Source organism: Peromyscus eremicus, chromosome 8a, assembly GCF_949786415.1.
Source record: "Peromyscus eremicus chromosome 8a, PerEre_H2_v1, whole genome shotgun sequence".
Taxonomy (NCBI): domain Eukaryota; kingdom Metazoa; phylum Chordata; class Mammalia; order Rodentia; family Cricetidae; genus Peromyscus; species Peromyscus eremicus.
In genome coordinates, this window is record NC_081423.1 from 10,068,825 (window position 1) to 10,095,888 (window position 27,064).

General features: G+C 51.6%; 1 protein-coding gene across 1 annotated transcript in view; it reads left to right on the forward strand.

Moving 5' to 3' along the window:
- Positions 1 to 17,629: 17,629 nt before the first annotated feature.
- Ppl (periplakin) overlaps positions 17,630 to 27,064 on the forward strand; it is a 49,625-nt gene continuing 40,190 nt past the window's right edge. The window contains exon 1 of the mRNA XM_059270050.1: positions 17,630 to 17,803. Coding sequence (XP_059126033.1) covers positions 17,742 to 17,803 — 62 coding nt within the window. The 5' untranslated portion in view covers positions 17,630 to 17,741. The remainder of the gene's footprint in view (positions 17,804 to 27,064) is intronic.

The window sequence follows — 27,064 nt, forward strand, 5'->3', positions numbered from 1 at the left end:
CCACACAAAGCTATTCAAACACGCATGCAGGCGCAGGCCCCACAGCCCCGCTCACCCTCAGAGCTGCTGCAGACACCACAGCACAGTGTTCTGGCACCCAGGGAGCTGAGCTCGCCAGAGTCCCAGCAGGCACCTTACCCGGAGCGCAGAGCCTTGGAGCTCAACAGCCTCAGCCTTGCACCAGCTTCTTACTCAATCCTACACACGCGGTGAGCCGGCCCGCAAAAAAAGGGACCAGAGCGGTGACAGACATACCCGGCCTAGGGAGCTCCAGGACCCGGGACAGCGGGAGAACTTGGCCTGGCCTGGCCCCGCCCCTACAGGCTTTCCTTGCTTCCTGATTGGTCTGGTCCCAACCCCCGGCCAGACTCTGCCCCCTGTTTTAAGCCCTGCCCTTAGCTTTTACCCGTCCCTCTCTTGGTCACGCCTTCAGCCCCGCCCTTGCTCCCAATTGGTCACGCCTTCGCCCCGCCCGTATTGAACTCATCCACAGTCACCTAGACCCAGCAAAGGCTCCGCCCCCAACCCAATCTCCGTCCCCTAAGAGGACCCAGCCCCCAGGTCCCCCTCACCCCCACCCCGCCCCGTTCACCTGAATCTGCCCACAGGTACAGTTCAGAGCATCCTCGCTCTGTGTAACCTCTCCTTCATCCCACTGCACGTGAGCTTTTCGCTGTTGTTCGGTTTGTTCTGAGGCAGAATTCACACTGTAGACCAGTCCACCCTCGAATTCGCGTCTATACTTCCTCAACCTCTGGAGATTACAGATGTGCTCCACCACGCCCGCCAGGCTGACACCTGGCCTTGAGCTCAGCTCCCCGACCTGCTTTTGTTTCAGAGGCTGCAGTGATCTCCCCACAACCTTTCTGCATGCACCTTTACAGAGCGTTCATTGTCAGGATGTTAAATCAATTCGGATGGCTCAGCAGTTAAAATATGCACTGCTCCTCCAGAGGAGCGGAGTTCGAGTCCCAGCACCCAGTTCAAGTGCTCAGGACGTCCTGTAACCCCACCTCCGGGGGGATCTAGCTCCTCCGACCTCTGCTGGCACCTGCACTCACGTGCGCATACCTACACATACACATAATTTAAAATAATAAAAATAACTCTCTCCCTCCACTCCCACGAGGTGTGCACCCCTCGACCCCCCCTCTCTCTTTCCCTCTCCTATTTTCTCTCCGTCTCTCTATAATAATAAACCATTTCTGCGAGGAAAAAAATAATAATAATAAAAATGAGTCTAAAAATAAAGTAACATTTATTATTTGATAATTTAGACATGGTGGAAAGTGTTGGGGAGGAGAAAGTCAGGGAAGGAGTGCACGGGGTCACCCTGGAGGCAGGCATTTGCCCGTTCTCCTAACTTCAGCCTCCTCCAAATCCTGCCAGTCTTCCTAGGGTGCCCAGGGACCAGCCTCACTCCCATCGGCCCTCCTTTTTCCCAGCCTGCTCTTTCACCTACAGCAAAGGAGATGGCTCCGGAATCGTTGCATCCTTTTTGTCGTGGCTGCCCAGGTAGCGGCAAGAGCTTACTTACCAGGACCTAGCAGACAGCATGGGCTAAGTGCTCGCCAGGTTAAAAAGTACCCCACTAGGAGTCAGAATTCCCAGACTTACCACAAGGTGGCAGCAAAAGATAACCCAAGCTGCCGAAGGTGCCGGTCCCAGGTGCCTTACCTAGCTGGACTCATTGAGGAGACCTGTTCTCTGTCCCGGGATCAGCAAGACACACAGTGACTGTGACACCGTCAGCTGGTGTTCTCCCAACACCACAGTTGAGTCACAAGCTCCTCTACTCCAAACCTTGAGGGGAGATAGGACCGCACTAGGAAAAAGAGTGGTGGCCTGTTGGGTGCAGTGAAGTCTGAGGAAAGGGGGTGCGTGTGTGGACCAAGGCCTGCCCCAGTGCAAGGGACACGAATTAATAATGTCACCACCTCCACCCCCACACAACCTCTTCCCAGCTCGGTTCTGCTAATTATCTCCACCATTTCATTTTTACGCCCCCTTCCAGACACGGTAGTGGCGCACGCCTTTAATCCCATCACTCCGGAGGCAGAGGCAGGTGGATCTCTGTGAGTTCGAGGCCAGCCTGGTCTACAAAGCAAGTTCCAGGAAAGCTACACAAAGAAATCCTGTCTCGAAAAAAAAAATAAATAAATAAAGACTTTCAAATATGAATGCACTCAACCCCCCAAACAACTGCTGTAGCGAGGAAATGCCTTGGAACTTGAAGGAAGTGATGCAGGCAGAACACTGGTGTATTAAACACCATCAAACTAAGATGGATGATTGCACATTCTATAAATTTCGCCTCAATTAAAACAAAAACTGGAGAGTTGGTAGTGTTTGCCTGGCTCCCATGAAGTTCTGGATTCCACCCTCAGCACCACACGTACCCCATCTGTAATATCAGCACTCAGAAATGGAAACAAGAGGATCAGCAGTTCAAGGTCCTCCTTGCGACACAGCAAGTTTGAGGCCAGCATGGGCTACATAAGGCCCTGCCTCAAAAAATGAATGAATAGGGGCTGGAGAGATGGATGGGTCAGTGGTTAAGAGTGCTTGCTGCTCTTGCAGAGGACCCAAGTTCAATTCCCAGCACCTACACTGGGTGGCTCACACCTGCCTTTAAGTCCAGCACCCAGATGCCCAGTGCCCTTTTCTGGCTTCCAAGGGTTCCCCCCATATCACATCCACTGTAAATAAAACAGAAACGAGTCTTAGTAAGTATAAATTGTAAATCAGTTACTTGGGTCTAGGGAGAGGGCTGAGTGGGTAACAGCACTTGTGACGCTAGTGTGAGCAACGTGTTGGGACTCCTGAGCATGCATGTGAATGCCAGGCTGGTGTAGCAGCCCACCTGTAAGCTCAGCGAGTGTGCAGAGGATGGAGACCCCTGAAGCAAGCTTACTAACAGAATTAGTGAGCTTTGGATTCAAATGAGAGACCCCACCTCAAAATGTAAGGTGGAGAGTGCTCAAAAAGACACCAGCCAGATGTGATGGCACATGCCTTTAATCCCAGCACTCGGGAGGCAGACGTGGGTGGATCTCTGAGTTTGAGGCCAGCCTGGTCTACAGAGCGAATTTCAGGACAGCCAGGGCTACACAGAGAAACCCTGTGTCTGTTAGTGTTCTTATTGCCGTGATGAAACACCATGACCAAAAGCAACTTGGGGAAGAAAGAGTTTATTTGGCTAACACTTCCACATCACTGCTCATCATCAAAGGAAGTCAGGGAAGGAACTCAGACAGGGCAGGAACCTGGAGTCAGGAGCTGATGCAGGGACCCTGGAGGGGAGCTGCTTACTGGCTTGCTCCTCCTGGCTTATTCAGCCTGCTTTCTTACAGAACCCAGGACCACCATTCTCGGGAGGCATCACTCACTGTGGGCTGGACCCTCCTCCATCAGTCACTAATTAAGAAGATGCCTTACAGGCCTGTGTACAGCCTGGTCTTATGGAGGAGGCATTTTCTCAATTGAGGTTCCCTCCTCTCAGATGACTTCAGCTTGTGTCAAGCTGACATAAAACTAGCCAATACAGCCTGTCTCAAAAAACAAAAGAGAGGAAGGAAGAAGACACCTAGCTTCCACATACATTTGCACACACAAGCATCTACACTCTCATGCACACATGCACACACACACAGAGTAAAATAAAATACATGTAACATGAGAGCGCCTATTATAACCATCTTACTGTGCAATACGGCAGATCTCAGCGCGTTCGCAAGGCTGTGTACCCAGCACGACAGTGGAGCTTCACAACACTGCCGCTCCCAGAAGGATGCCTACACCCTTAGAGTAGTCTCTCCTCTAGGCTGCCCCAGCTGCTGCTTCTGAAGGCCATCGCATCTGTCCCCTGATGTCCTAGAACCTAGGGTCTAGATTGTACTCTTTTTTGTTGCTGTTTTGTTTGTTTGTTTGTTTGTCTGGTTGGTTGGTTGGTTGGTTGGGGTTTTTGTTTTGTTTTTTCAAGACAGGTTTTCTCTGTGTAGCCCTGGCTGTCCTGGAACCCTCTGGAGACCAGGCTGGCTTCAAACTCACAGAGATCCACCTGCCTCTGCCTCCCCAGTGCTGGGATTAAAGGTGTGCGCCACCATCATTAGGCAAAATTATGTTTTTTCTCCAGTTCTCAGCACACAGTCCAGGGCCTCCTTGTTGGGGACCCTATAGGGCCACTCAGGTCACAGTCTGTGCACAGTTGCTCAGGTTGTAACAATGCCACACAGTGATCCTGGTGACTTGCAGCCTTGGACAGGAGCAGGGTGAAGAGTGGCTGACCCAAGGGCCTGCACAGTCGGCCACTCCCCACTCTGACCCCCAGCCTGTCCCACCTTTTCATTTTCATAAAGGCTTCTGGACTCCACCCAGAGCCACCCGTGAGCCAAAGGTCACAAAGATGAGAAGACTTTAAACAGTGGAGAATCCTCAGCGTGGGGTGAGGGGGGACACAGGGCTGAGTGGCTCAGCAGGCAGTGTGGATGCTTTCATAGATCCCCCTACTGAACGCTGGCCTCTGCTCACAGATGTAGGGTCATACTGTCCCCTCTTTTGTTTTGTTTGTTTGTTTGTTTGTTTTGTTGTTTGTTTTTCGAGACAGGGTTTCTCTGTGTAGCTTTGCGGCTTTCCTGGAACTCACTTTGTAGACCAGGCTGGCCTCGAACTCACAGAGATCTGCCTGCCTCTGCCTCCCGAGTGCTGGGATTAAAGGCGTGCGCCACCACCGCCAGGCTATCTCTTCCATTTTATTTGACTTTAAAATTCATTTTTATTTTGAATTCTCTCTGTGTGTATCTATGTATGGCATGTGCACATGAGGACAGATGCTGGCAGAGTCAGAGATACCAGATCCCCTGGAGCTGGAATTAGTGAGCCACCCAACCTGGGTGCTGGGAATTAAACTCCGGTCCTCCGTTAAGATCAGCAAGCACACTTAAAGACTGAGCCATCTCTATAGCAATTATGTCTTTTTTTTTTTTTGACAGTCTTGCTCTATAACCAAGGCTGGCCTTGAATTTACCATGTTCCTATCTTATCATCCTCAGCCTCCTGAGAGCAGAGATTATAGGTGTGAGCTACTGCAGCTTTGTTCAAGAACTTTGTTTGTTTTGTTTTATCCAGAGCTGGGGATAGACCTTAGGGCTTCTCTCCAGGCTGCTGGGCAAGTGCAATGTCCCCACCCTTCCTTCCTTTCTGTGACTGAGTCATACTCCTCTGTGGACAGGCCACGTTTCACCGGGCTGTGGACAAGCATCTGGGCTGACAGTGTGGCTTTCACAGGTGGATAAGAAGCATGTGGATAATGGGGAGATAATCCAGACAGACAGCATGCCAGCCAGAGAAGAGTCAAACTTGGACAATGAGGCCAAGAGCTTGCTCTCGGGGCCACATCACCACAGGAGCCTTCCTGAGTTCTGAACCTGGACACACTCCCTTCAGCTCTCTTGGTTGTTTTTGTTTGGTTGATTGGAGACTTTTGAGACTGGGTCTTACCCTGTAGCCCAGGATGTAGCCCAGTCACCTCTAGGCTGGCCTCAAACCTGCAATGACCTTCCTACATCAACCTCTCGTGTGCTGGGATCTCAGGTGTGAACCACAATCCTTCTTGGTTTTTGTTGTTCTTTATTGAGACTTACCATGTAGCCCAAGCTGGTCTCCACTTCACACTCCTCTGTCTCAGGCTCCTGAGCCTCCAACAAGAGGTGTACACCATCATGCCCAGCTCTTGGGTTTTGAAAACACCTCAAAAAGGACAGAGACAGGGTGTGATTTGGAAGCATCTCTGCCTGAGCAGTGTCCCCTATTGGGCCCTGGGTTGTCACTGCCTACCCTTTGGGTGAATAGATTTGGAGGGTACCTACGATGGGAGACAAGGCCTTGGTCCTTATTCCCTGCCTTCACCAAGCTTTTTTCCTCTGTCTGCTCCCAGAGGTCTTGTTGGTCCAGGCACTTTTCTGTCCCGCCAGCCACTCCCCAAATAGCCACACAGAGACTTAATATAATTATAAATGCTCAGCCAATAGCTTAAGCATGTTTTTAACTAGCTCTTATAACTTAAATTGACCCATTTCTATTCATTTATGTGCTGCCCTGAGGCTCTTTTTACCTCATGTACATACTTCCCATCCTGCTCACTCTGTGTCTCATGGCATCTCCTCAGACTCCGCCCTTCTCCTCAGCATTCTCTCAGTCCTGAAAATCTTGCCTAGCCATTGGCCAATCAGCTTTGATTAACAATGAGAGCAACACATCTTCATGGTATACTGTAGCTAGAGTTTTCCTGCCTTGCCCACAGTCAGGACAAATCTCTGTCACCCACCAGTCCCACAGCCGCTCAGACCCAACCAAGTAAACACAGAGACTTATATTGCTTACAAACTGTATGGCCGTGGCAGGCTTCTTGCTAACTGTTCTTATAGCTTAAATTAATCCATTTCCATAAATCTATACCTTGCCACGTGGCTCATGGCTTACCAGCATCTTCACATGCTGCTTGTCATGGTGGCAGCTGGCAGTGTCTCCCTGACTCAGCCTTCCACTTCCCAGAATCCTCCTCTCTCCTTGTCCTGCCTATACTTCCTGCTTGGCCACTGGCCAATCAGTGTTTTATTTATACAGAACGATATCCACAGCACTTTCCTTTTTCTTTTTTTTTCAAAAAGGAAGATTTTAACCTTAACATAGTAAAATTACATATAATTTGGGAAGTTAGGCGTAGCTTCTCTTACTACTTCCTACTGGAGGGGGGTCGCTGTATCTTATGGGGACACAAAGAAAATTTTAGGATTATGGAATAGTCCATGAGGGTGTATTGTCTGAGCCAGTTGCCTTCAAACCATTCTAGATGGTGGATCATCTGGGCCATGGTGTCATCAGAGACCTTTCAGGGGGTCTTGGCTGGTCAAACCTGATGTATCTTAATCTGGAACAAATCCATAGCCTCTGGCTTTCTGTGGAAACAAAAGCAGAGCCTCTTTTCCAAAGCAACATATCCTTATATCCAAATTTTGAAGTCAAGGTACCTTTAAAATATACATTTTGGCATAACTCAACAGCTTTTGCAATCAAATGTTTTTCTTCAGTTATGAATATCAAAGAGAACATAATCCAGATTCTCCGTGTGGTACCCATCTTTACGTGGCTTATTTTTTATATTACCTTGAACCTTGCTTTAAACTGCAGCATTCCAAGACTGAAACAGTGCTGTGGCTGCTGGCTCCGCCCACTTCAGCTTTCCAACATGGCGGTGGCACATTTTCCGCCAGCTTTAGGAGCCATCAACTCTCAGAAATAGTGGGTCTATGCTTCTATCAAAGCAGCGTGTAGCCCAGAAACCTCTTTTTTTGTTTTGTACTAGCAAAGGCTAAATCCACCACACAGCTTAATGTGCCACTTGCAGAGGCCTCATTCCCACCATACTGTAGGTCGAGCACGCACTCCAGGAACCCGCCATAGTAGCTCAAACACACAGGCTGCCGCTAACTAGAGAGGAAGAACTGGGAACTGTTTTTAGCTCCGTTTTAGAATCTTTTTTTTATCAGGTTTTAGGTGGAAACTCTTGCCAACATGTTGGGCGCCATTTGTAGCTAGAGTTTTCCTGCCTTGCCCACAGTCAGGACAAATCTCTGTCACCCACCAGTCCCACAGCCGCTCAGACCCAACCAAGTAAACACAGAGACTTATATTGGTTACAAACTGTATGGCCGTGGCAGTCTTCTTGCTAACTGTTCTTATAGCTTAAATTAATCCATTTCCATAAATCTATACCTTGCCATGTGGCTCATGGCTTACCGGCATCTTCACATGCTGCTTGTCATGGTGGCAGCTGGCAGTGTCTCCCTGACTCAGCTTTCCACCTCCCAGAATTCTCCTCTCTCCTTGTCTCGCCTATACTTCCTGCCTGGCCACTGGCCAATCAGTGTTTTATTTATACAGAACGATATCCACAGCAGTATACAGAAGAATTATTCCACAACAAGCCTCAGTGCTAGTTCCTGGGTTGCTGTCACAGGCAATAAACTTGTGGCTTGAAACACAGTACAAATTCCCATCTCACAATCCTAGAGGCCTGGAAGCTGAAATGGGCCTCACTGGGCTAGAGGTGGGTGTTGGTCAACCCATCCTTCTGCAGGTTCTGAAGGGAGATGGTTTCTGGTCTCACTGGGGCATCAGGCCATCTTCAGAGAGGCCTCATGAGGGAAGAGAGCCAGCCAATGGAGCCCTACAGAGTGTGTTCATGCTAAGGCCAAGGAAAGCTGGGTACCTGTCACTGCACCTCAAAACACACCATCAAGGCTCTGCCTACCCTGGGACCCCCTTCCTCCATGATCCTGCAGTGGAGCTTGAAGCCTGATGAGGGGGCACGGTAAGGGGAGAGGATCCTGTTACCCCCCTACTCCTCCTTGCCACACCCTGAGCTTTCTCCAAGTAGGAAGAGAGACCACTTTCCTGTCTCTCAAGATCAGTGGGGGAGGGGAGGGGTCTGGGCACTGGCTTTCATCTCAGTGTCCCCTGCCCCCAAGTTACTCCACAAAGATGCAACACAGCTTCAATAAGTGTAGAGGGACAGCCAGGCAGGTGCTGGGCATGAAATGCCCAGAAGCAAACAGCACAACTGGGCCCTGGACTCAGAGAGAGACAAGGAGCCTGTGCTATGGCACATCAGACTTCACTGAGCACTCAACAGGGGCAGTATCAGCAAGATGAGGGTAGACTTGAGTGGGGCGAGCCAGCAGAGACTGAGGATATGCAAAGGCCCTGAGGCAGGAGGATATTCACAGGGAGGCAGCCAAGGAGAACAGATGGGCTGTTCAGGGTCGGAGTGTGAGAGCACAGATCTTCGGGGTTGTCTGTTCAGCCTCTGGCTGCTGTGCTTAGAATAGACTAGTGAACAAAGGAAGAGGGAGGAGGGGTGTGGAGGAGGGGGAAAGATGGAGAGAAAGGAAGATGGAGGAGGGAAGAGGTATTCTGAGAACAGGGAAGATGAAGAGATGAAGAAGGGCCTGAAAACAGAGAGGAAGAGGAGCCTAAAACAGGGAGAGGGTGCCTGGGAGGAGGGAGGAGGAGGGGCCTGGGAGGAGAGAGGAGGAGGGGCCTGGGAGGAGGGAGGAGGAGAAGAGGTCTGGAAGGAGGGAGGAGGAAGAGCCTGGGAGGAGGAGGAGTCTGGGAGGAGGGAGAAGGAGGAAGGGCCTGGGAACGAAGAGAAGGAGGAGCCTGGAAGCACATAGTCTCCTGCAGTGCTGGGAATGAGGAAGAGTAGGTGAGGGGTGAGGCCTTGGATCTAAAGCTCTGATAAAGGCCACATGTGACAAGGGTCCCAAGGATGGCTTTTGTAGGTGAAGGGGAAACTGAGGCAGAAGAATTCCATTCCTGCACAGGGTCATGCCCACAGGGCAGATAGGAGCCTGTGACAATAACAGGGCACAGGTCAGCAGGTCCTCACCTTCCCTGTGGGATTGGTGGACACGGAGTGCCACAGGCTGAACAATTAGAGCCATGTCCACAGAGCAGACTCCAGGGACCTCTGTCCTCAGCCTGAAGGGCCTCTGCCCAGCCCCACCAACCAGCCGACTCTCTAGAGCTACTCAATATGACAACACCCAGCACACAGCCGGTCAAGTCTACAGGAACTGAAGCCTTTGGCACTTCCACATAAGCAAAATAAGTGGCCGCGTTGTCAGCCCCCCAGTTAGGCCTGGTGGCACAGACGGCAATCGATCACAGCCACTCTAGAGGCTAAAGCAGAAGAGTAAAAGTTCAAGGCCAACGTGGGCTACAGAGTAAGTTCAATGCCAGGCTGGACAACTTAGTGAGACCCCATCTCAAAATGTAAATAAATAAGTAAATATTTATTTATTTTTATTATTTTGTTTCTTTTTTTTTAGACAGGATCTCACTATGTGGCTCTGGCTGTCTGGAACTCACACTGTAGACCAGGCTGGCCTTGAGCTCACAGAGATCCGCCTGCCTCTACTTCCTGAGTGCTAGGATTAAAGGCTTGGGCCACTATGCCTAGCTATAAATAAATATTTTTAAAGGCTGGGAATATAGCTCAGAAGGATGCTTGCATTCATGCAGTCCTGTGCTCAGAAATGGAAAGAAAAGTCCCAGCAAGGAGTGGCTGGCAGCTCCAGGTTCACCCCAACATCTCCCCAGCTAGGAAGCTCCTGGATAGGCCTCCTCCCACGAGCAGCAAGGGCGGGCCCTGTGGTGAGGATCTGGATGGGCAACCCACAGGAAAGGATGGGGTGGGGACCCTAGGCTGGGAGGAGGGAGCTCTGTCCAGAGCTGAGATTGATTCATCAGTCTGGGCTCTTGGCCCAGGCCCAGGCCCAGGATTAAGCCCTGCATCTGTGATCCAGGAACGGCTGCCCCATGGGCGCTTGGCCACTGGGTCCCAGGCTGGAATGTTTGAGCTCAGCAGAGAGGGAACAAAAATCAAAGTAGACCTAATGGGCAGATCAAGGCAGGATGGCCACAGAGATAGAGATGTATTTTAATCACATTCACTCACACTACATCATAGGCTTTCCTTCCTTGAGACATCACATCTTTCACATTCCTGCCACCTTCCCGCTGTGGAGGTGGTTCACTTAGCCACACGCCTTGACTGGTTGGCACTTGAGTTGTTTGTTTGTTTGTTTGTGTTTGTTTTTGTTTTTGTTTTTTTCCCTTTTAGGGGCGGTGTGGGGGAGGGAGTGGCTGGGGAAACAGTGTGTACAGTGTGTAAAGTATCTGCCATGCATGAGGACCTGATAACGGCACCTACATAAAAGTTGGGGCTGGGGCTGGACTTGGCTTAGCAGCTAAGAGCATTTACTGCTCTTGCAGAAGACCCAGGTTCATTTCCCAGTACTCATGAGGCAACTCAAACCTGGATGTGATTCCTGTTCCAACGCCCTCGTTTGCACCAGACACACATGTGGTGCCATAAACACACACGCCAAACACTCATTTACATAAACTAAATAGAGTATGTTTATTTCTATTTATTTATTCATTTATTTATTTTCGAGACAGGTTTGCTCTGTGTAGCCCTGGCTGTCCTGGAACTCACTCTGTAAACCAGGCTGGCCTCAAACTCGGATATCTTCCTGCCTGTTTCCCAAGTGCTTGGATTAAAGGCGTTCTCCACCTCTGCCTGGCTCAATATATTTTTTTAAATGGGGCTGGTAGAGCACACTTATAGTTCCATTGCTGGGAGGCAGAGACAGGCAGATCCTCGGGAGTTCTCTGGCTACCTAGCAATGCCCAGGTTCGAGTGAGAGACCCTATCTCAAAAAAACAAAAAGCAACCAATGTAGAGTGCCTGAGGAACCCCTACCCAAGGTTGCCTACACACACACACACGTGTGCAATGCACCCATGCATACTTATGCACCCAAACACAAGGGTGTGCAAATGCATGGACACAGAGAGAAAACCAACGTGGCTGCCTGCTTTCTTGTCCCACCATCTTCTGGATGGGAAGGGCCCCCACACGAGGGATGTGTCCTGTAACTCCTAGGCTGGATGGACAGAAGGTGCTGTATAAATGGATGGCTGCACAAGAAGGAAGCATGGGTCCACCTCTTTCTCTGACAAGAAATGCAGGAGAATGTGAGAGACCTCATGCCTACAATTGAGGGTCTTCTCTTCCCCAACACCCTCAGCCTTGAGTCTGACCACTTTCCCCACGGTGTTCTCAGGCCCCCACTCAGTAGCGTCTTTCTGTGCTTTGCCCCTTTGTCTGCTGGGCTGCTGTTTGGGGACCTTCAACTTACCCCATCTCCTGTCCTCACCCTACTTCTCCACAGCAAAGTCCTCTGAGGGCCCCACCCTGATATCACGTACTGAGGAGCTGGGACTTGACTTGTCAAATAATATCTGCTCAATCAGTATTGGATCGTTTGATGGGCTGGGGATGTGACACAGCTGACCGAGTACTTACCTAGCACACACAAAACCCTGGCTGCCGTCCCTAGCACCACACAAACCAGGTACTCCTGTAATTCTAGTATTTAGGAGGAGGTCGAGGCAGGAGGATTGGAAATTCAAGGTCATTCTCAACTGTATAGTAAACTTGAGGCTAGCCTGGCCTACAAAGGGAACTTGAGACCAGCTTGACTACCTGAGATCCTGTCTATAAATGAATAAGTAAATGGATGGATGGATGGATGGATGGATGGATGGATGGATGGATGGATGAATAAATGAATGAATGAAGAAAGAAACCGCTTCTCTAGCTCTTGCCTGGTGCTCTGGGGATCTTCCCTGGGACCACCCTCATTCACTTGGTGAGAATACTGAAAATCGTCTTTGTCCGGCACGTGGTTAATGCTGGCAGCAGGGGGATGAGAGGGCTGGCCCAGCACATGGTCCCGAGTCTCCAGGAACTGCCCTGAGAGGCACGTCGTGATCATATGGCTACAGCTGAAAAGCATGCAGAGGAAGTGGTTCATTCATCATTTCCATCAGGGTTTGACAGCTGGATGCTCGAGTCAAGGCTCATTGGATGGTCGGCTGTGAGGATGTGCTTTTCATTACCGTCACTGTTTTGCATCTTCGTGGATTCTATGGAGTTGGTATCAGGATGCTCCCGTTTTGTAGATGTGGAAACTGGGGTTCAGAGAGTTGAAGATTCTTGCTCAGGGTCACACCACATGGAGATGGAAGAACTCAGACTGGACACCTCAGCTCCCAAGTTCTGCTCATTTAAACAGAGAGGGCAAATCACCTCCCAAGGTCACACAACTGGGAGAATGGCCGAGCTGGCTTTTGAGCCCAGATGGGCTTCAAGCTAACATTTAGTTTGATTTCTAGTTCTGTGCCTTGTAGCCTGACTCATCTATCACTTGGGATTCTGGGCATTGGAGGGAACAAGGCCCTGACCTTCTGACCCGACCAGCCCCAGGGTCATTCACACCCTAGAAACTGGCCCAAGAATGTAGCTGCACTGGTCTGGTCTGCATGAGCCTGGCAGGGCTCAGAAAGGGAGGAGCGGGCAGAGGCAGGAAGAAGCAGCTGGGCGTGGACAGGAGGCAGGGCAGTCTGTCCTGCAGGGATGCTGTGCCTGGCAGAGCCTGTTCAGCCCCACCTACAGGCACTCTGCCCTGACAGGATGACCTCCTTGCAGAGAAACCCTCGTGGTGAGTGTGGGAGGACCAGGGGTAGTCCTAGAGTGAGATGTCTGAGCTTCATTCAGATTTACCCCTTTGTGGCTGGACCATATAGGGAGAGGGCCAGGGCCCTGGGGTTCAGAGCAATTACCGTTCAACTGTAGTGGGTGTTGTCTCCATATTTTGGCAACATACACAACTGTACAGGTGCATACCTGAGTCTAGGGAGGGTAGCAGGGAGTCATGGGAACCTGTCCTCCTGGAGTGGCCACTGGGTGGGTCTACCCATCAGGCAGGAGGAGGCTGACAGGGCCCCCAGTGGGTGAGGGACTGAGGTAAATGCTCTAGGGGTGACTCAGGAGCAAGAAGACTCAGTGAGTCACCCTGGACCCTCTTCTGTGCCTGCTTCCAGAGCTCAGCTTCCCTCTTGTCGAGGGGAAACTATGGGGAGCTCTAGTGAGGGGGGAGCAGCTCGGGGTTAGGTATGAGTCAGCCATGTGAGCTGAAGGGCCGGCTTGACTTTCCATCCAAAGAATTGTCCTGCAAGAAAAGTAAATACGTGTTACACAATACAGAGCGGAGCTGGGCCAGCCCCCTCCTGTCCTCTGGGAGTGTGGGGAGGAGAAAGGCCTGTATACCCAGGGCTCTGAACACATCCCTTCGCACTGACTGTCCCTTGTATATTAGTGAAGCAGCCCAGAGTGGTTAAGCCACCTGTTGGGATCACACAGCCGGGGTTCAAACCCAGACTGGCTTTGAACTGTGTTTTTCAGATAGTCCCCAAACTGTCTGCTTTTGTGTTCCAGAGGATGGCTGCTCACTAAAAATTGGGTTTCATCTGGCTGGTTATCTCAGTGGGTAGAGCGTGGTGCTAATAAAATGCAGTTTCTTGGGCCCTCTGAAGAACCCATTCAACCATAATCTCAGAGGGAGAAACCTGGAATTGGACATAGGGCCTCCTCACACATGCCAGACAACAGTATACCACCGAGCTCTGTCCCCAACTCTTCTGATTTCTTGTTTTTAAGTCACTCGGGCTAGCCTTGAACTCACTCTGGAGCCAAGGCAGGTCTTGAACTTTTAATCCTCCTGCCTCAGTGTAGTGGGTAATCACTCAACCAATGACCTTGGGCTACCTGGCCCGATAGAGGCTGGGAAGAAGATTTATTTATTAAGGGATGAAACAGGGATCACACATTCACAAATACTAAATGAAGTGATGCCATTACCTCTTCATCTCCCAGGGAAAAGTGGGGAAAACTCCAGACCAGTTCGGCGAACCGAACCGTGTGTCAGGAAGCCTTCCAAGTCCAAGAGAGTTCATGACCCCCCTCACACACACACACACACACACACACTTCTCTTCTCTTTTAAGAGGTGATGTAGGCAGACAAGGAGCACCACCTCTATCAGGCCAAGTAGCCCAAGGTCATCGGCTGAGCGATTACCCACTACAGGGAATCCCGGAGGCTTCACTTCGCAGGGAGCCTCAGCTGAAGTGACAGGTCTCTGCCACCATGCCTGCTTGGAGTCTGTATCTACCAGAAAGTGTTCCCCAGGTGAAAGTGGAGCCATGTAGGAGATGAGAGAGGGACTATCGATGAGGATGGACCTGGGCTTCCACCCTGGGAGAAGAAGGCTCCATTCGGGTACTGTAAGGATGGCCCTCTCTCTGTTCCCCAGCTGAGAGAATGTTGTTCTTCCTGTTTCAAACTGGTTCAAAGTGAGTGTGGAGTGTGCATTCCTCTCCAACTTCTGGGGAAATGCTGAGCACAAAGAGGGTGTGGGTGACCCTTGCAACAATAAAGTCCCTCCTTCTAGCTTTGGAAAGGGACAGGTGTGAAAAGCCAAGGGTCACTGGTTGCTGGGCACTGGATGGGCCTGCAGGTGCCTCCTCAATGAGGTTTGATCATCCTGGAACAAGTACCTACTCAGCCCCAGTACTGGCCTCCCCGCCCCCGCCACAACAGAGGAGATGAGTCACTTGGCAGAAGACAGCTTGGCAATGCCGAATTAACCCCATCTGGCCCCCGGAGGATGTACGGGTGAGGGCAGATCCCCCACCCCATCCTGCCTGCCCACAGATATGTGTGGGGTACATGTGCATACACACGTGCACACACACCCGTGCATACACACACACAGCTGCACCAGGCCTGGGCTGGCTGTTTTTAGAACGTGGAGGGAGAAGGCGGGTGAGGGCCAAGTGGAATTCCTCCCTTAATCTGTTAATTCCCTCCAACACTCCTGGGCTGGGCCCAGCTGAGTCAGTGGGCACCAGGCCCAGCTGCCCTGAGCCTGGGAGTGGAAGCTATGGTGGGTAGAGAGAGGGGTGTCCAGATTTTGGGCACTTGCAGCTGGCGGATGGGGCCACAGACCAGTCAGGCACTGTGACTCTCAATATGGCTCTCTTCCCAAGAGAAAAAGCCGAGATGCCAGATCCCTCCTAAGCAGGGAATCCCAGAGGCTTCACTTCGCAGGGAGCACGCAGGAGACTGGATCATCAGAGACAGATCAACAAAATGATACTATCAATGTTGTTGATGTTGTTACTCTGCAGTGCTCCAAGCCTGTGAGCCTGGAGCTCCTGGTGCATAGCCTTCCCCAAATCACTTCACACCCACCCACCCGCTCACCCACCCAGGAATTGTTGAGAAGAGGATTTGAGTGTTTGGGGAAATCTGGAGTTTTATTCAGAGCTGTACCTGGCATCCAATGAGCTGACGTCCTGTAGCAAAGGACGCATCCCTGTTTTTGTTGAGTCCTGTCTAATCTCAAGCAGGCTGTGCTAGGGACTCTCTATGAAGGATCTCAGCCCATGCCAGTCACTCACAGCTTTACCCACTTCACAGATGGGGAAAACAGAGGCCCAGAGAGACAAAGGGGCTTGTTCATTGCTCCCCACAGATGAAAAGACACCAAGTAAAGATTCAAACACCGGTCCGTCCTGGCTGATCCCCTCCTTCCCTGGTGAAGAGTCTTGTCCATCCTCGGGGGTCAAGGCTAACAGTTTCTCATGGGTCCTCCCAGCAGCTTTCATATTGTACAGGTATCCTACCCACCAGCTCTCAGGAGCTGCACTCCTTGCGTCAACCTCCGCAGTTTAAAAAATATATTTATTTTTAAAATGATGTGTATGTGAGTGGGTACATGTGTGGGTATGTGCACATGACAGCAGGTACCTGCGGAGTCCAGAGGAAGGCATCAGATCCACCAGGGCTGGAGCCGCCTAACATGGGTTCTGGGAACTGACAGGGGTCCTCTGCAGGAGCAGCATGTTCTCTTAGCAGCTGAGCCAATGCCCCACACCCACCCCAGCACCAGCCTCCCTGTTTTAAACCGTGGGACAGAGGCTGCAGACAGACAGCTGAACTTGAATTCAAGTCTCCTGATGCTGTGATCAAGGCCCACAGATGTCATCCCTTTCCACTCTCAAGACCTCATCTCCGGCTTGAACTCTAAGCCCTTTGGCTGTCTGTAGAGTCTCTCCAGAGGGCCTCTTCCCAGATGAGCTCCTACCTGACCCCCGACCCCAGGGTGGCACTGAGTCCTCTCATCTGTCTCCACTCTCACTCCTACCCAGACTCAGTTTTCCACCAGTCAACAAAAAGAGATGCGTCCCTTTGAGCTCGTGGGATTCGGGTACAGCGCCGAATGGGATAAAACTCCATGTTTCCACCAGCCTTCTGCTCCCAGCTCTGTCTCACCCCAGGATGTGCTGGCAGGATTGCACAACGTTGCTATTCTCAGCCAGAACTAAGCAGCTTTTATGACCCACCATGAAGTCTCTATCATGCCAGGGCCCGGGGTTATGAAAGTTTCAAGGGATATTTATGTTCTCCCCAGCTGGCCTGGGTGGCAGTGGTGGCCAAGCTTTTTGCTTATTTGAGCTGGCACCATGTGCCAAGCTTTTTGGTGAATTAGCTTCAGGAATCCCCTGTAGCCCTTCCGGATGTGGGTCGTTATCATCCTTTGGCAAAGGAAGAAACCGAGGCAGAGGGCAGTAAGTAAAACACGGCACAGAGAACCCTTGACTGACTGTAGGTGGCCACAGGATCTGAATTCAGTACCACGCTGTAGCTGTGGCCATTATCACCAGTCACGTTGCCCCCACCATGAGTGTGATTTGTTGACCATGCAAGGCACAGAGACCCCACCACCACCTCCAGTCTCCCACATCTGTCTGAGGTTCCAGCTGGGAGTCATCAAAAGTGTGTCTTGGTGTCTTGATGAGGCCAGGTAAACCCTTCAGCCAGGGGGCGCGCCAGCCCCGACGTGCATGATGGGCGCGGTCTCGTGTTCCGGCGCAGGTGGACTGGGAGTCCCGGTTCTGGCTACCGGCTGCGCAGCCTCTGCAGTACCAGGCGGCGGGGGCGGTGTCCGGCGGGGACCTAGGCAGCGCGCTTGAAGCCCCGCCCGCAAGGTAAGCGCCACCTTCCCGGGGAGCGGCGGGCCGGCGAGTGGCGGGCGATCGCCCCGCCCTGTCCCAGTAGTGACCCAGAGCCACGGCCCTCCTCACTAGGGGCTCCGCGCGCCGCCGCCGCTGCTGCCGCCACCTTTCACCTGAGCCCGCCGCCCGCTTTCGGTGCGCGCCGGGCCTGTCGCCGTGTCCCAGGTCCCTCCGTCCCAAGCGCCACCATGCACTCGCTCTTCAGGAAGAGAAACAAAGGCAAATACAGCCCAACGGTGCAGACCCGGAGGTGAGGGGGCACCCTGGGCTGGGATGCGGGAGACTCAGAGCTGAGCCAGGAGTTGACGATGCGTGGGGACGCCGGGCGGAGGTCCCTCTAGAGCTGGGAAGTTCTGCCCTGGTGGGATGGGACCCGTGAGGGACACAAGAGGCTCTAGAGCCCCAGGATGCGCTACTTGGGAGCCTCAATGGTGGGGACTTGAGTAGGGAGTACAAGGGTAGGGTGCTTCCCCCGAGGGACTTGTAGACCGAGCAGGTGCTGCGGGCGTTGGGCTGCCGAGAGATGGTGCCTCCAAGGGCGGGCCACCTGTCCTGACTCTCCCGGGCTGCACCTGCCTGCTCGCGTTGGAGCACTCAAAGGCCGCGGTGGGTGCAGGGGCCGCGTGGGGCCCAGGTTTAGGCATTCCCAGGCTCTCTAGAGTCGCCGCTCGGCGGGCTGGGTGGGGACGGGCCTCTTTCTCACTGCATGATTTCTGAGGGGTGTGGCTCCCTGCGCTTCCCCACCCCCCAAGCCCCGAAACTGGCCGCGTCTGCCATCCCTGGGTTCCCAGGGCCGCCCGAGGAGCGAATGACATGTCTTGATGCGTCTGGATGGAGAAGCAGCCCACGTCGGTTTTGATAAGCCTAATGTATTCATTCGTTTAATAACCGGTTTGGGGGAGACTGGTGGAGTTGCTGAGATTGAGGGAAGGGGTGGAACTCGTGCCTCTGCCTTGATACCTCACTAGGGGAAATGGGGGTGGTCCCCCCAAAGAACTTCAGGCAGAGGAGAAGTAACAAATGTGGCAACTCACCTGGCTGAGAGATTCTACACCTAGCTGTCCTGCACTGGCCCATGAGCAGTTCCTCCCACTCCCCAGACCTCAGCTGGAGGCAAGAGGGGAGACTCCGGGCCAAGGGCTTCCCCACAGGCTGTCTCTGCCATTCAACCTAGACCCACCTATGAGACAGGTGCCCTGGGCACTGCAGCTTGGAGTGTGGCCTGCAGGGTCTTTTGCTCTCAGAAACTCTGCTGCCCCGTGGTCCACTGACAGGGCTGTTTGAAGCTCAGAGTAATTTCTTCCCTTGTTCTGAGGTCCCCTCCCCTCTCCTGCCCTCCCCTCATCAACCCTGTCTTTCACAACCTCCGAGACTGGGCAAGGCCCTTCATACTGTTCCTCTGAGGCTCATCCAGCTGGCTGTCAGAGCCAGCTGGGGTCCCATCCAGTCCTTGTACTGCTCTCTTGAGGATTACACAATCAGATATTCCATGCCAGTCCCACAAGGGGTCAGGCCCCTGTGGTCCTCAGCAGGAGAAGAGTCACACATCCCAGGAGCTGGGCCAGGTCCCACCCCCACACTCCCAGCCCTCCAGCCCTGAAGGCCTGGGCTGGGACCTAACAGCAAAGCCAAGAGAGCAGAGAATAGAGGAAGGCAGAGCTCCATCTTCTCCAGCTACGGGGACACTGAGAGCGCTGTGGTTAAGTGCAGGGGTCCTGCCAGCCTCTGGCCTGGGCAGCCCCACTTCGTCCTTGGCTGCCAGTCTTGGCATGGACCTCAGTTCAGAGGTCTCTTGCTCCAGGACAGGGTGAAGCCTCCTTTGGGCTCCCATGGCCTTGTGGTCACTCAGCCCTGAGTAGGGACCAGACACTTCTCTTCATGGTCTCCCATCCCAGGGTGCTCTCTGTTCCCACCCTCTTGCTGGAGGACTGGATCCTGACAAAACTGTGGGGTAGGGCCCCCTTGTGCCTACTCAGTCTCTCTCTCTCTCACCTTTTTTTTTTCTTTCTTTATTTTTTGAGACAGCACTTACTATGTAGCTCAGGTTTACCTTGAAACCACTGTGCAGCCCAGCCTGGCCTTGAACTCCATCCTCCTGCCTCAGCCTCCCCATAGTTGTGACTACAAGAATCCCTGTAGCATTGGCTGGTGCCCAGGCAGCCCTGTAGCAACCACAGTGGTGATGGTGGTGGTGGTGTGTGTCCCCTTATTGTTCTAAACTGCGGTAGCTAGCCATAGGGATCACCCCCTGAGTTATTCCCTCATTCTGAGTTCTCTGTGACTCCTCTGTTGATGTTTGAGGGAGAGGGTAGTCCCGGGGGAAGGAACTCAGGTCCAGGGAGCAAAAGCTTGCTGCTCACCCAGGTTTGGCTAACTGGTGGGCAGCTCTGAGCCTCAGTTTCCCTGCCTACAAAGTACAGGATAATCAGCATTTCACCTGGAGGGCTGGAGAAAACAATTCCCAGCATATCAGAAATACTCAAGCAAGGGTTGTTAGTGTTTTCCCAAACTCAGGGGACCCAGCAGCCCTGAGGCAACTTTACACCCAGGCGGCCAAGGGCTTGGACAGCACAAGTCCCTGTCAAGGAACAGAGAGGTACTCTTCCTGTTTGTCTGCCTTTTAACAGCTGACAGAGGTTGAGGGGTGCTAGGCAGGGTGTGAACCCCGCTGCTCCTGTCACCCTGGTTCCTAATGACAGGTGTGGAAGTTGGTGTTCACACCTGAACTAATGACGGGGTCAGGCTTGGTGGTGCAGGTCACTGAGGATAGCACCTAGACTGACAGAGAGGGACTGGAGGGGACATGCTCCCACTCTCCTAGCTGTACGACCTAGTGGGGATTCTTGACCTTTCCGAGCCACCTTCTCACCTGGAATGGGGATAGCAGAGTGTCTGCCTCTGAATATCAGCTAAGGATTAAGTGAAATAACCCAGAGAAAAGGGTGAGATGCATACAGAGTGTCGACATAAGGCGATGATGATGATGATGATGATGATGATGATGATGATGATAATGATGATGATACAAATTTGAGGTCTTTGTGGCTATGGCTGTAGATCAGTTGGTAGAGTGCTTGTCTAGCATGCATGAAGCCCTGGTTTTGAGTCCCTGAACTGTATAAAAACAAGCATGGTAGCACATACTTGTCATCCCAGCACTTGGAATGTAAAGGCAGGGGAGTCAGAAGTTCAGTCATCCCTGTGTACATGGAGGGTTTGAAGCCAGCCTAAGCTGCATGAGACCCTGTCTGAAAACAAGCATACAGATGCAGAGGATGTGCTTATTTTACCCAGGAACAAACCACGATAATCCCAGTCGGTGGGGCAAAGCTGAGAGAGACCCTGACTATTCCCTGCACTCAGCCGCTGGCGTCGCACGGGGGAGATAAGATGAGGTTAAGCTTAAACACAGGTCTGACCATGTGACTGTTGGATGGACGGGGCCAGGTGGACAAGGTCTGCAGCCCATCCCCTCTGTTCTGGAACTGTGTAAGTGAGGTTCTCAGGTCGGAGTGCGTCCAGGCCAGGGAGGACTTCCTGGGAAAGACATCTGAGTGGAGCAGTTAAGATCATCTGGCTTTGGGGTCAGACTGAATCCACAGACAGAAACTTGACTTCAATGAGTGACCTCTGTGAGTTCCAGGCCAGCTCAGTCTACGTAGAGACCTTGTCTGAAAAATGAAATAGAACTGATCTCACACATCCACCTCCAGTCATGTGTCCCCCATGACATACCCTCTGGCTGTATTAGTCACTCATGGCTGGGACAGAACACCTGACAAACACAACTTAAGGCGGCGGCGGCTGCGGCAGCAGGGTGGGGTAGGGGCGGGGGGAGGGAGGTATGTTACTTTAGCTCACAGTTCTAGGACACAGTCTGTCACAGTGGGGACGTATGGCGGCAGGAGTGTGAGGCCGCTGGTCACCCTGCACCCTCAGTGTGCAGGAAGGGATGGACGCTGGTGCTTAGGTCACTTTCTCCTTTTTCTTCAGTCTGGGACCCCAGCTCATGGGACGGTGCAGCCTGCATTCAGGGTGGGTCTTTGGACCTCAACTAACCTAATCTAGGAACTCTCTGGCGGACATGCCCAGACATTTGTATCCAAAATGATCCTAGATCTTAAAGAGTCGACAATCAAGAGGGACAGCATGAATGACTCTGCCCCAGTGGGAGGATCCTGTGTGAAGCGAGGGGACTGGCAGGATGCATGTCTTGGGGCACCTTAGCCATCTTGGTGGCTAAGAGCAGTGGTTGATGTCCACTAGGCATGAGTTCAAGCCCCAGCCAGCTGTGCCTCACCTGAACTGTGTGACTTTGAGGAGGTCACTTCCTATCTCTGAACCTCAGTTTCATCATCTGAGCAATGGGAGCAGTGATAAAAAAACGCCACTTGGACCAGCTCTGGAGCTGTCTCAGAGGAAGTAGCCATCACACACTGCTGAGAGGGAACTGAACCTATGTCTGGAAGCCTACCAGGCAGCAGACTCAAGGAGGCCTTGCACGGACCCGTTGATGAATGACAGCTGGAGGGAGAATGATTAGGGGAGGGCCCGTTGGCGAAGCGCACTACCCTCTAGGTACCTGGTGTCTTAGGCAGAGTGAACTGCCCACTACTTCCCTGCACCTGCCCAGGGTCACACGGCTGGGATATGGTAGCATGTCATTCTGACTGCATGCCCACAGATGGAGTGGGTTCCACTTCCCAGAGGAGAAAGGTGAAGCTGAATATAAAGGCGCCACCCTGGACTCACAAGTGGCTCATGCTGGGGCGCAGTTCCTGAGGAGGAATCCCACCTCCATACCTGAGGCTGGTGGCAGCCCAGTCCAGGGACTCTCAAGCCAGCTCACTCCAGCTCTGCAGACATTGCACTATGCCCTCCCTTATTGTTCTTAGGGATAGGGTTGGACAAAGTGTGTTTAGGCAGCGTCTCAACTTACTATGTGGCCCAAGGTAGCCTTGAACTCACTATATATCCCAAGCTGGCTTCAAACTCATTCTGTAGCCCAGACTGACCCCAATTAACCACGTAACCCAGATTAGCTCTGAAATCACGACAATTCTCCTGCCTAAGCTCCCCATGTGTTGGGATTGTCTTTGTGAGCCTCCACTTCCTGACTGGCTGCTCTCCTCTCTGCAGACGATGTTGGCAGATGAAGAGATCTGGGGCAGAGCTGGCCTCAGCCTGTGGGCAGTGCTGCTAATGAAGGTGGTGGGCCGGCGGTGTCAGTGGCCAGCCTTGGGGGGGGGGGGGCTGTTTTGGAAAGCATAGCTCGGTCGACACCCTCTAAGTGTTAGTTAACACCCAAAGCTGAGGGGACGGGATCACGCACTCCCAGGGCACAGCAATCCCCTGGAGGCAGTGTGGAACCTCACTGGCACTGTCTGTGCCTTCCTGCCTGCCTCAGCCTGTCCAGGCAGCGGAAGAGGAAACCGGCCTCCGGGCTTTTCTTCTTTCTGTTTTGCAGCCTCCTAAACCTGAGAAGCCTCCTGCTGCCCCGTTCTCCCTTAAATGGCTCCTCACTCCTGCTGCCTCCAGAACTCACAGCCCCCTCTTGGGCCCTGGATGCCTGCAGTTGCCCGTTGGCATTCCTGTTCTAACCCAATGGTCCATCCCCCTGCTGCAGGCATGGCCAGTGCTGCATGTGATGACAGCGTCCGGACTGTTTAACTTGACTCTTTGTTCTGGGACGTGGGCAAATGGCGCCCTGCACAGCATGAGTGCCTATCCTGTCTCCATGCTCTCCTAGTCATCCACAAGGCCTTTGCCCAGGCTGTGCCTCCTGCCCAAAGTGCCCTCTCCCCATCTCCGTTGCTTCTTCTCCCTGATTGACTTCGGTTCCCAGGGAAGCCCCCACCCCAAAGCCTCTCTACACCCATCCTCCCAGCCCATTGTCTCACCTAAATCAGTGTTACCTCAGGGTCATTTGGGTTTGTGTGGTAACCCACTGGACCATGAATGAAAGAATGGGGGCAGCCAGCGGATCAGAGGCTAGGGAGTGGAGAAGATAAGTAGATGCAGGTAGAGTTCTCTCTGGAAAAGGGAAACCTAGAGCTTGAGAAATATGGCCCCACCCCCATCCAGTCTCTGTCCTGGACTAGGGAGGAGGCAGAGTAAACAACAGGTAACAGTGAAGGGCACTGGGTACTGAAATATAGGAAGGAGGGGGAATGGGGGCATCTAAGCAGATGGGCAGGCAGGAGATGGATTGATGGAGATAATTTCAGAGGAGATTTCACGAGGCACATTGTATCCTCGTGGGGTCGTGCTGAGCAGGGAAAGCAAGTGGATGAAAGGTGAGAGATATGTCAGTTTTGAAAAATGCACCAGCAGCAGTCAGGTGTGGTGATGCAGGCCTGTGATCCCAGCACCGGTGAGGCCAAGGCAGGAAGGCTGGGAGGTCAGGGGCGATCTAGGTCATACAGCGAGACCTTATTTCAAAACCAAACAAAAGCACCTAACGACAGCCACAAAATGAAAAAAACACAAAGCAATTTTATTGCTAACTAAAGTTTGGATGTAGACAAACAGATGTATTAAAAATACAAATGGGGGTGGCCAGAAAGATGCTTCAGCAATTAAGAAGGCATGTTGCTCTTACAGAAGACCTGGGTTCCGTTCTTAATACCATTATGGTGGTTGACAACCTCATGCAACGCCAGTCCCAAGGGGTCCAACGCCCTTTTCTGACCTCCTCAAGCACCAGGCACACTTGTGGTGTATAGATGTACATGTAGGCAAAACACCCATGGAAATAATAAATATGTAAAAATAAAAAAATGAAATTCTATATTCCTGATAGGGAGGCTAGAAAGGTGATATAAATGACCTTTTATTTCTTTTTAAAGAAAACTTGAAGTGAATATGGCCATGAAGGGACATCTACTTAGTCTTGGTGGCAGACATAGGGGTGACCACTTCTTTTTGGTACTATTCTGCTAGCTCAATTGGGTCATGATGATTTACCTCTCAGAGTGACATTCTAATACCCAGAGGCACCATGGTTAGCTTGAGCCCTGTAAATACCATGGGGATCTTCAAGACCAGCTTCATGACCCAAAGCAACCTGACTTGTGTGTCTGTAAGGGGAACCAGACACCCAGAGGCCAGGAGGTGGGCGGCCTTCCCTGGGCAGAAACAGTTCAGGCCTTAAAAATAGAGCAGGAGTTACTACCCCGGCAACCCACTCAGTGTAGGATTTACTTCTCCAGGATTAATAACTGGGTGTGGGGGAATTTACTGTGTCATTACCGCAGAAGTTTCTAGTAGGGAAAGCATCACTCAATTGGCTCATCAATCTGGCATTTATTGAACACCACCTGTATGTGGCTTTAAGATTTTCTTCCGGTGGAGACTTGAATTTTTTCTCATTCATGTAGCCCAGCTTTAACAGTTGCTATGCTTCAGTTCCTTGTTCTCAGCCCTGGCTGTGTTTCAGAATACCCTGAGGAGGTCTGCCAGGATACATCTTATCTCAGACTAATGAAGTCCGAACCTTCAGAGGCAGCTGCCTCTGTTCTTGGGCTGTGCAATCAGGAATAATCACAGTAGAGATGCTGATGTCATGCTCTGTCCTGTCTTTAGGGGTGTGTAGATTATACTTCCCCTTTCAGTGGCAGCTTCCTGGAATGTCACCTTCTGTTCCTTTGTGTTCATCTTTACTGTATCACTTAGTTTCAGGTATGTCTTAAAGTGTCATAGAGATCAGGCCTGGTGGTGCACACCTTTTGTTTTGTTTTGTTTTGTTTTGTTTTGTTTTGTTTTGTTTTGTTTTGGAGACAGGGTTTCTCTGTGTAGCCCTGGCTGTCCTGTAACTCACTATGTAGACCAGGCTGGCCTGGAAATCACAGAGATCTGTCTGCCTCTGCCCCCCAAGTGCTGGGATTAAAGGCGTCTGCCACCAATACTTGAAAGGTAGAGACAGGTGGATTTCTGTGAGTTCCAGGCCAGCTTGGAAGGAATATCTGTCTATCTTTGGACAGACAGGGTCTCGTGTAGCCCAAGCTGGCCTTAAATTGCTATGTAACTAAGGATCACCTTGGACTTCTGTTCCTCCTCCTTCCATTTCCCAAATACCAAGATTACAAGAATGAGCCATCCTGCCCAAGTTATGAGGTGCTGAGGACTGAACGCTTTGTGCATGCTTGGCAAGCACTCTGCTAACTTGAACTAGATCCCCAGTCCCTTAGAGAGTTTAACTCATTTATGTCTATTGTAGTGACCAATATGTTTGGATCCACTCTGTTGTATTGCTGTTTATAGTGCTTCCCTTTATTATTTCTTTGTTGTTTACTCATTGTTACTGGATTGAGCTATTGTTTTCCACAATTAAATTTAGATCATAAGAGCACCTGTAATCCTAGCACTCAGGAGGCTGAAACAGGAGAATTGCAAGTATAGTATCGCCTGGTCTACAAAGTAAGGCTCTGTTTCTTCAAACAAACAACAAACAAACAAACCAAGTTGGATTATGAGGTCTGAATGGGACTAATGAGGCTGAAAATACTCTGGCCTAGGTAATCAACCTAATTATAACCACTGGGATATTTTCTTAGCCCTCCTATTAACCTATAAAGTTTAGAACAATAAAGATTTACTCATCTGTAGGGTGGGCCCATCTGTAACCCTTAATTCAGGGCTTGCATAAGTTTGGGGCTTGGAATATAGGCATTAAATGAACCAGGCATTTTATGGCCTGTCTACAGCTCATATCTCCAGGGACTTATGGTCAAAGTCCTGTCCCCAGGGTCTGTGACAGGGGAAGGGAGATGGCAAGGAGTTGGGGAACAGGAACGAAATGTATTGAGCTGTTATTGAATGTCTACAGAGTACCTGCTGGGCTGCTGCAGTTCTTAGTGTAGACATTTACTGACCAGCCTAGGTACATAGGAAGACTCTGTTTCAGATAAAGTTAATAATAACAATAACAACTGCATTAAAAAAAAAACCCACAAAGCAATTCCACTGACCCCTCTTGGGTACAGACATGCAGATGTGTTAGGAGAATCACCAGGGCCCCCACCACACCAGCCAGTTCTGAAGCTCAGCATTCCACTTTCGTGGGAGCCAATGACGCCCATCTTGGCAGGTGGCCTGAGGGTCAGAGAGGGAGCCTGTGTCATCACTGGGTGGGGGGTGTGGCCCAGGTTCCTGTGATGCTGGTTCCTAGCACTTGAAAGTCCTGTTCACAGGGACAGGTGGGGAGTCCCTTGTGGTCACATCTAGAAGAATGACTCAGCCTCAGTTTACCACCACTGATTGTTACCTTGCCTGTTACCTGGGATTAATTGTACTGACAAAGATGCCAACAAGATGTCAATTACCTTGTCACTCCTGGTAGTGAATGCCTCACCCTTCTGTCCCCGGTGTCTCTTGTCACTTAGTCTGGGGTGGGGTGGGTGTGGTTTAGTATTGATGTCCCCCTTGGACTGGTGAGGTTATTTAGGAGCCCAGCTGCTTAGATTCAAATCCTGATGCTACAGTTTCTTAGCTGTGTGACCTTGGACCGGTT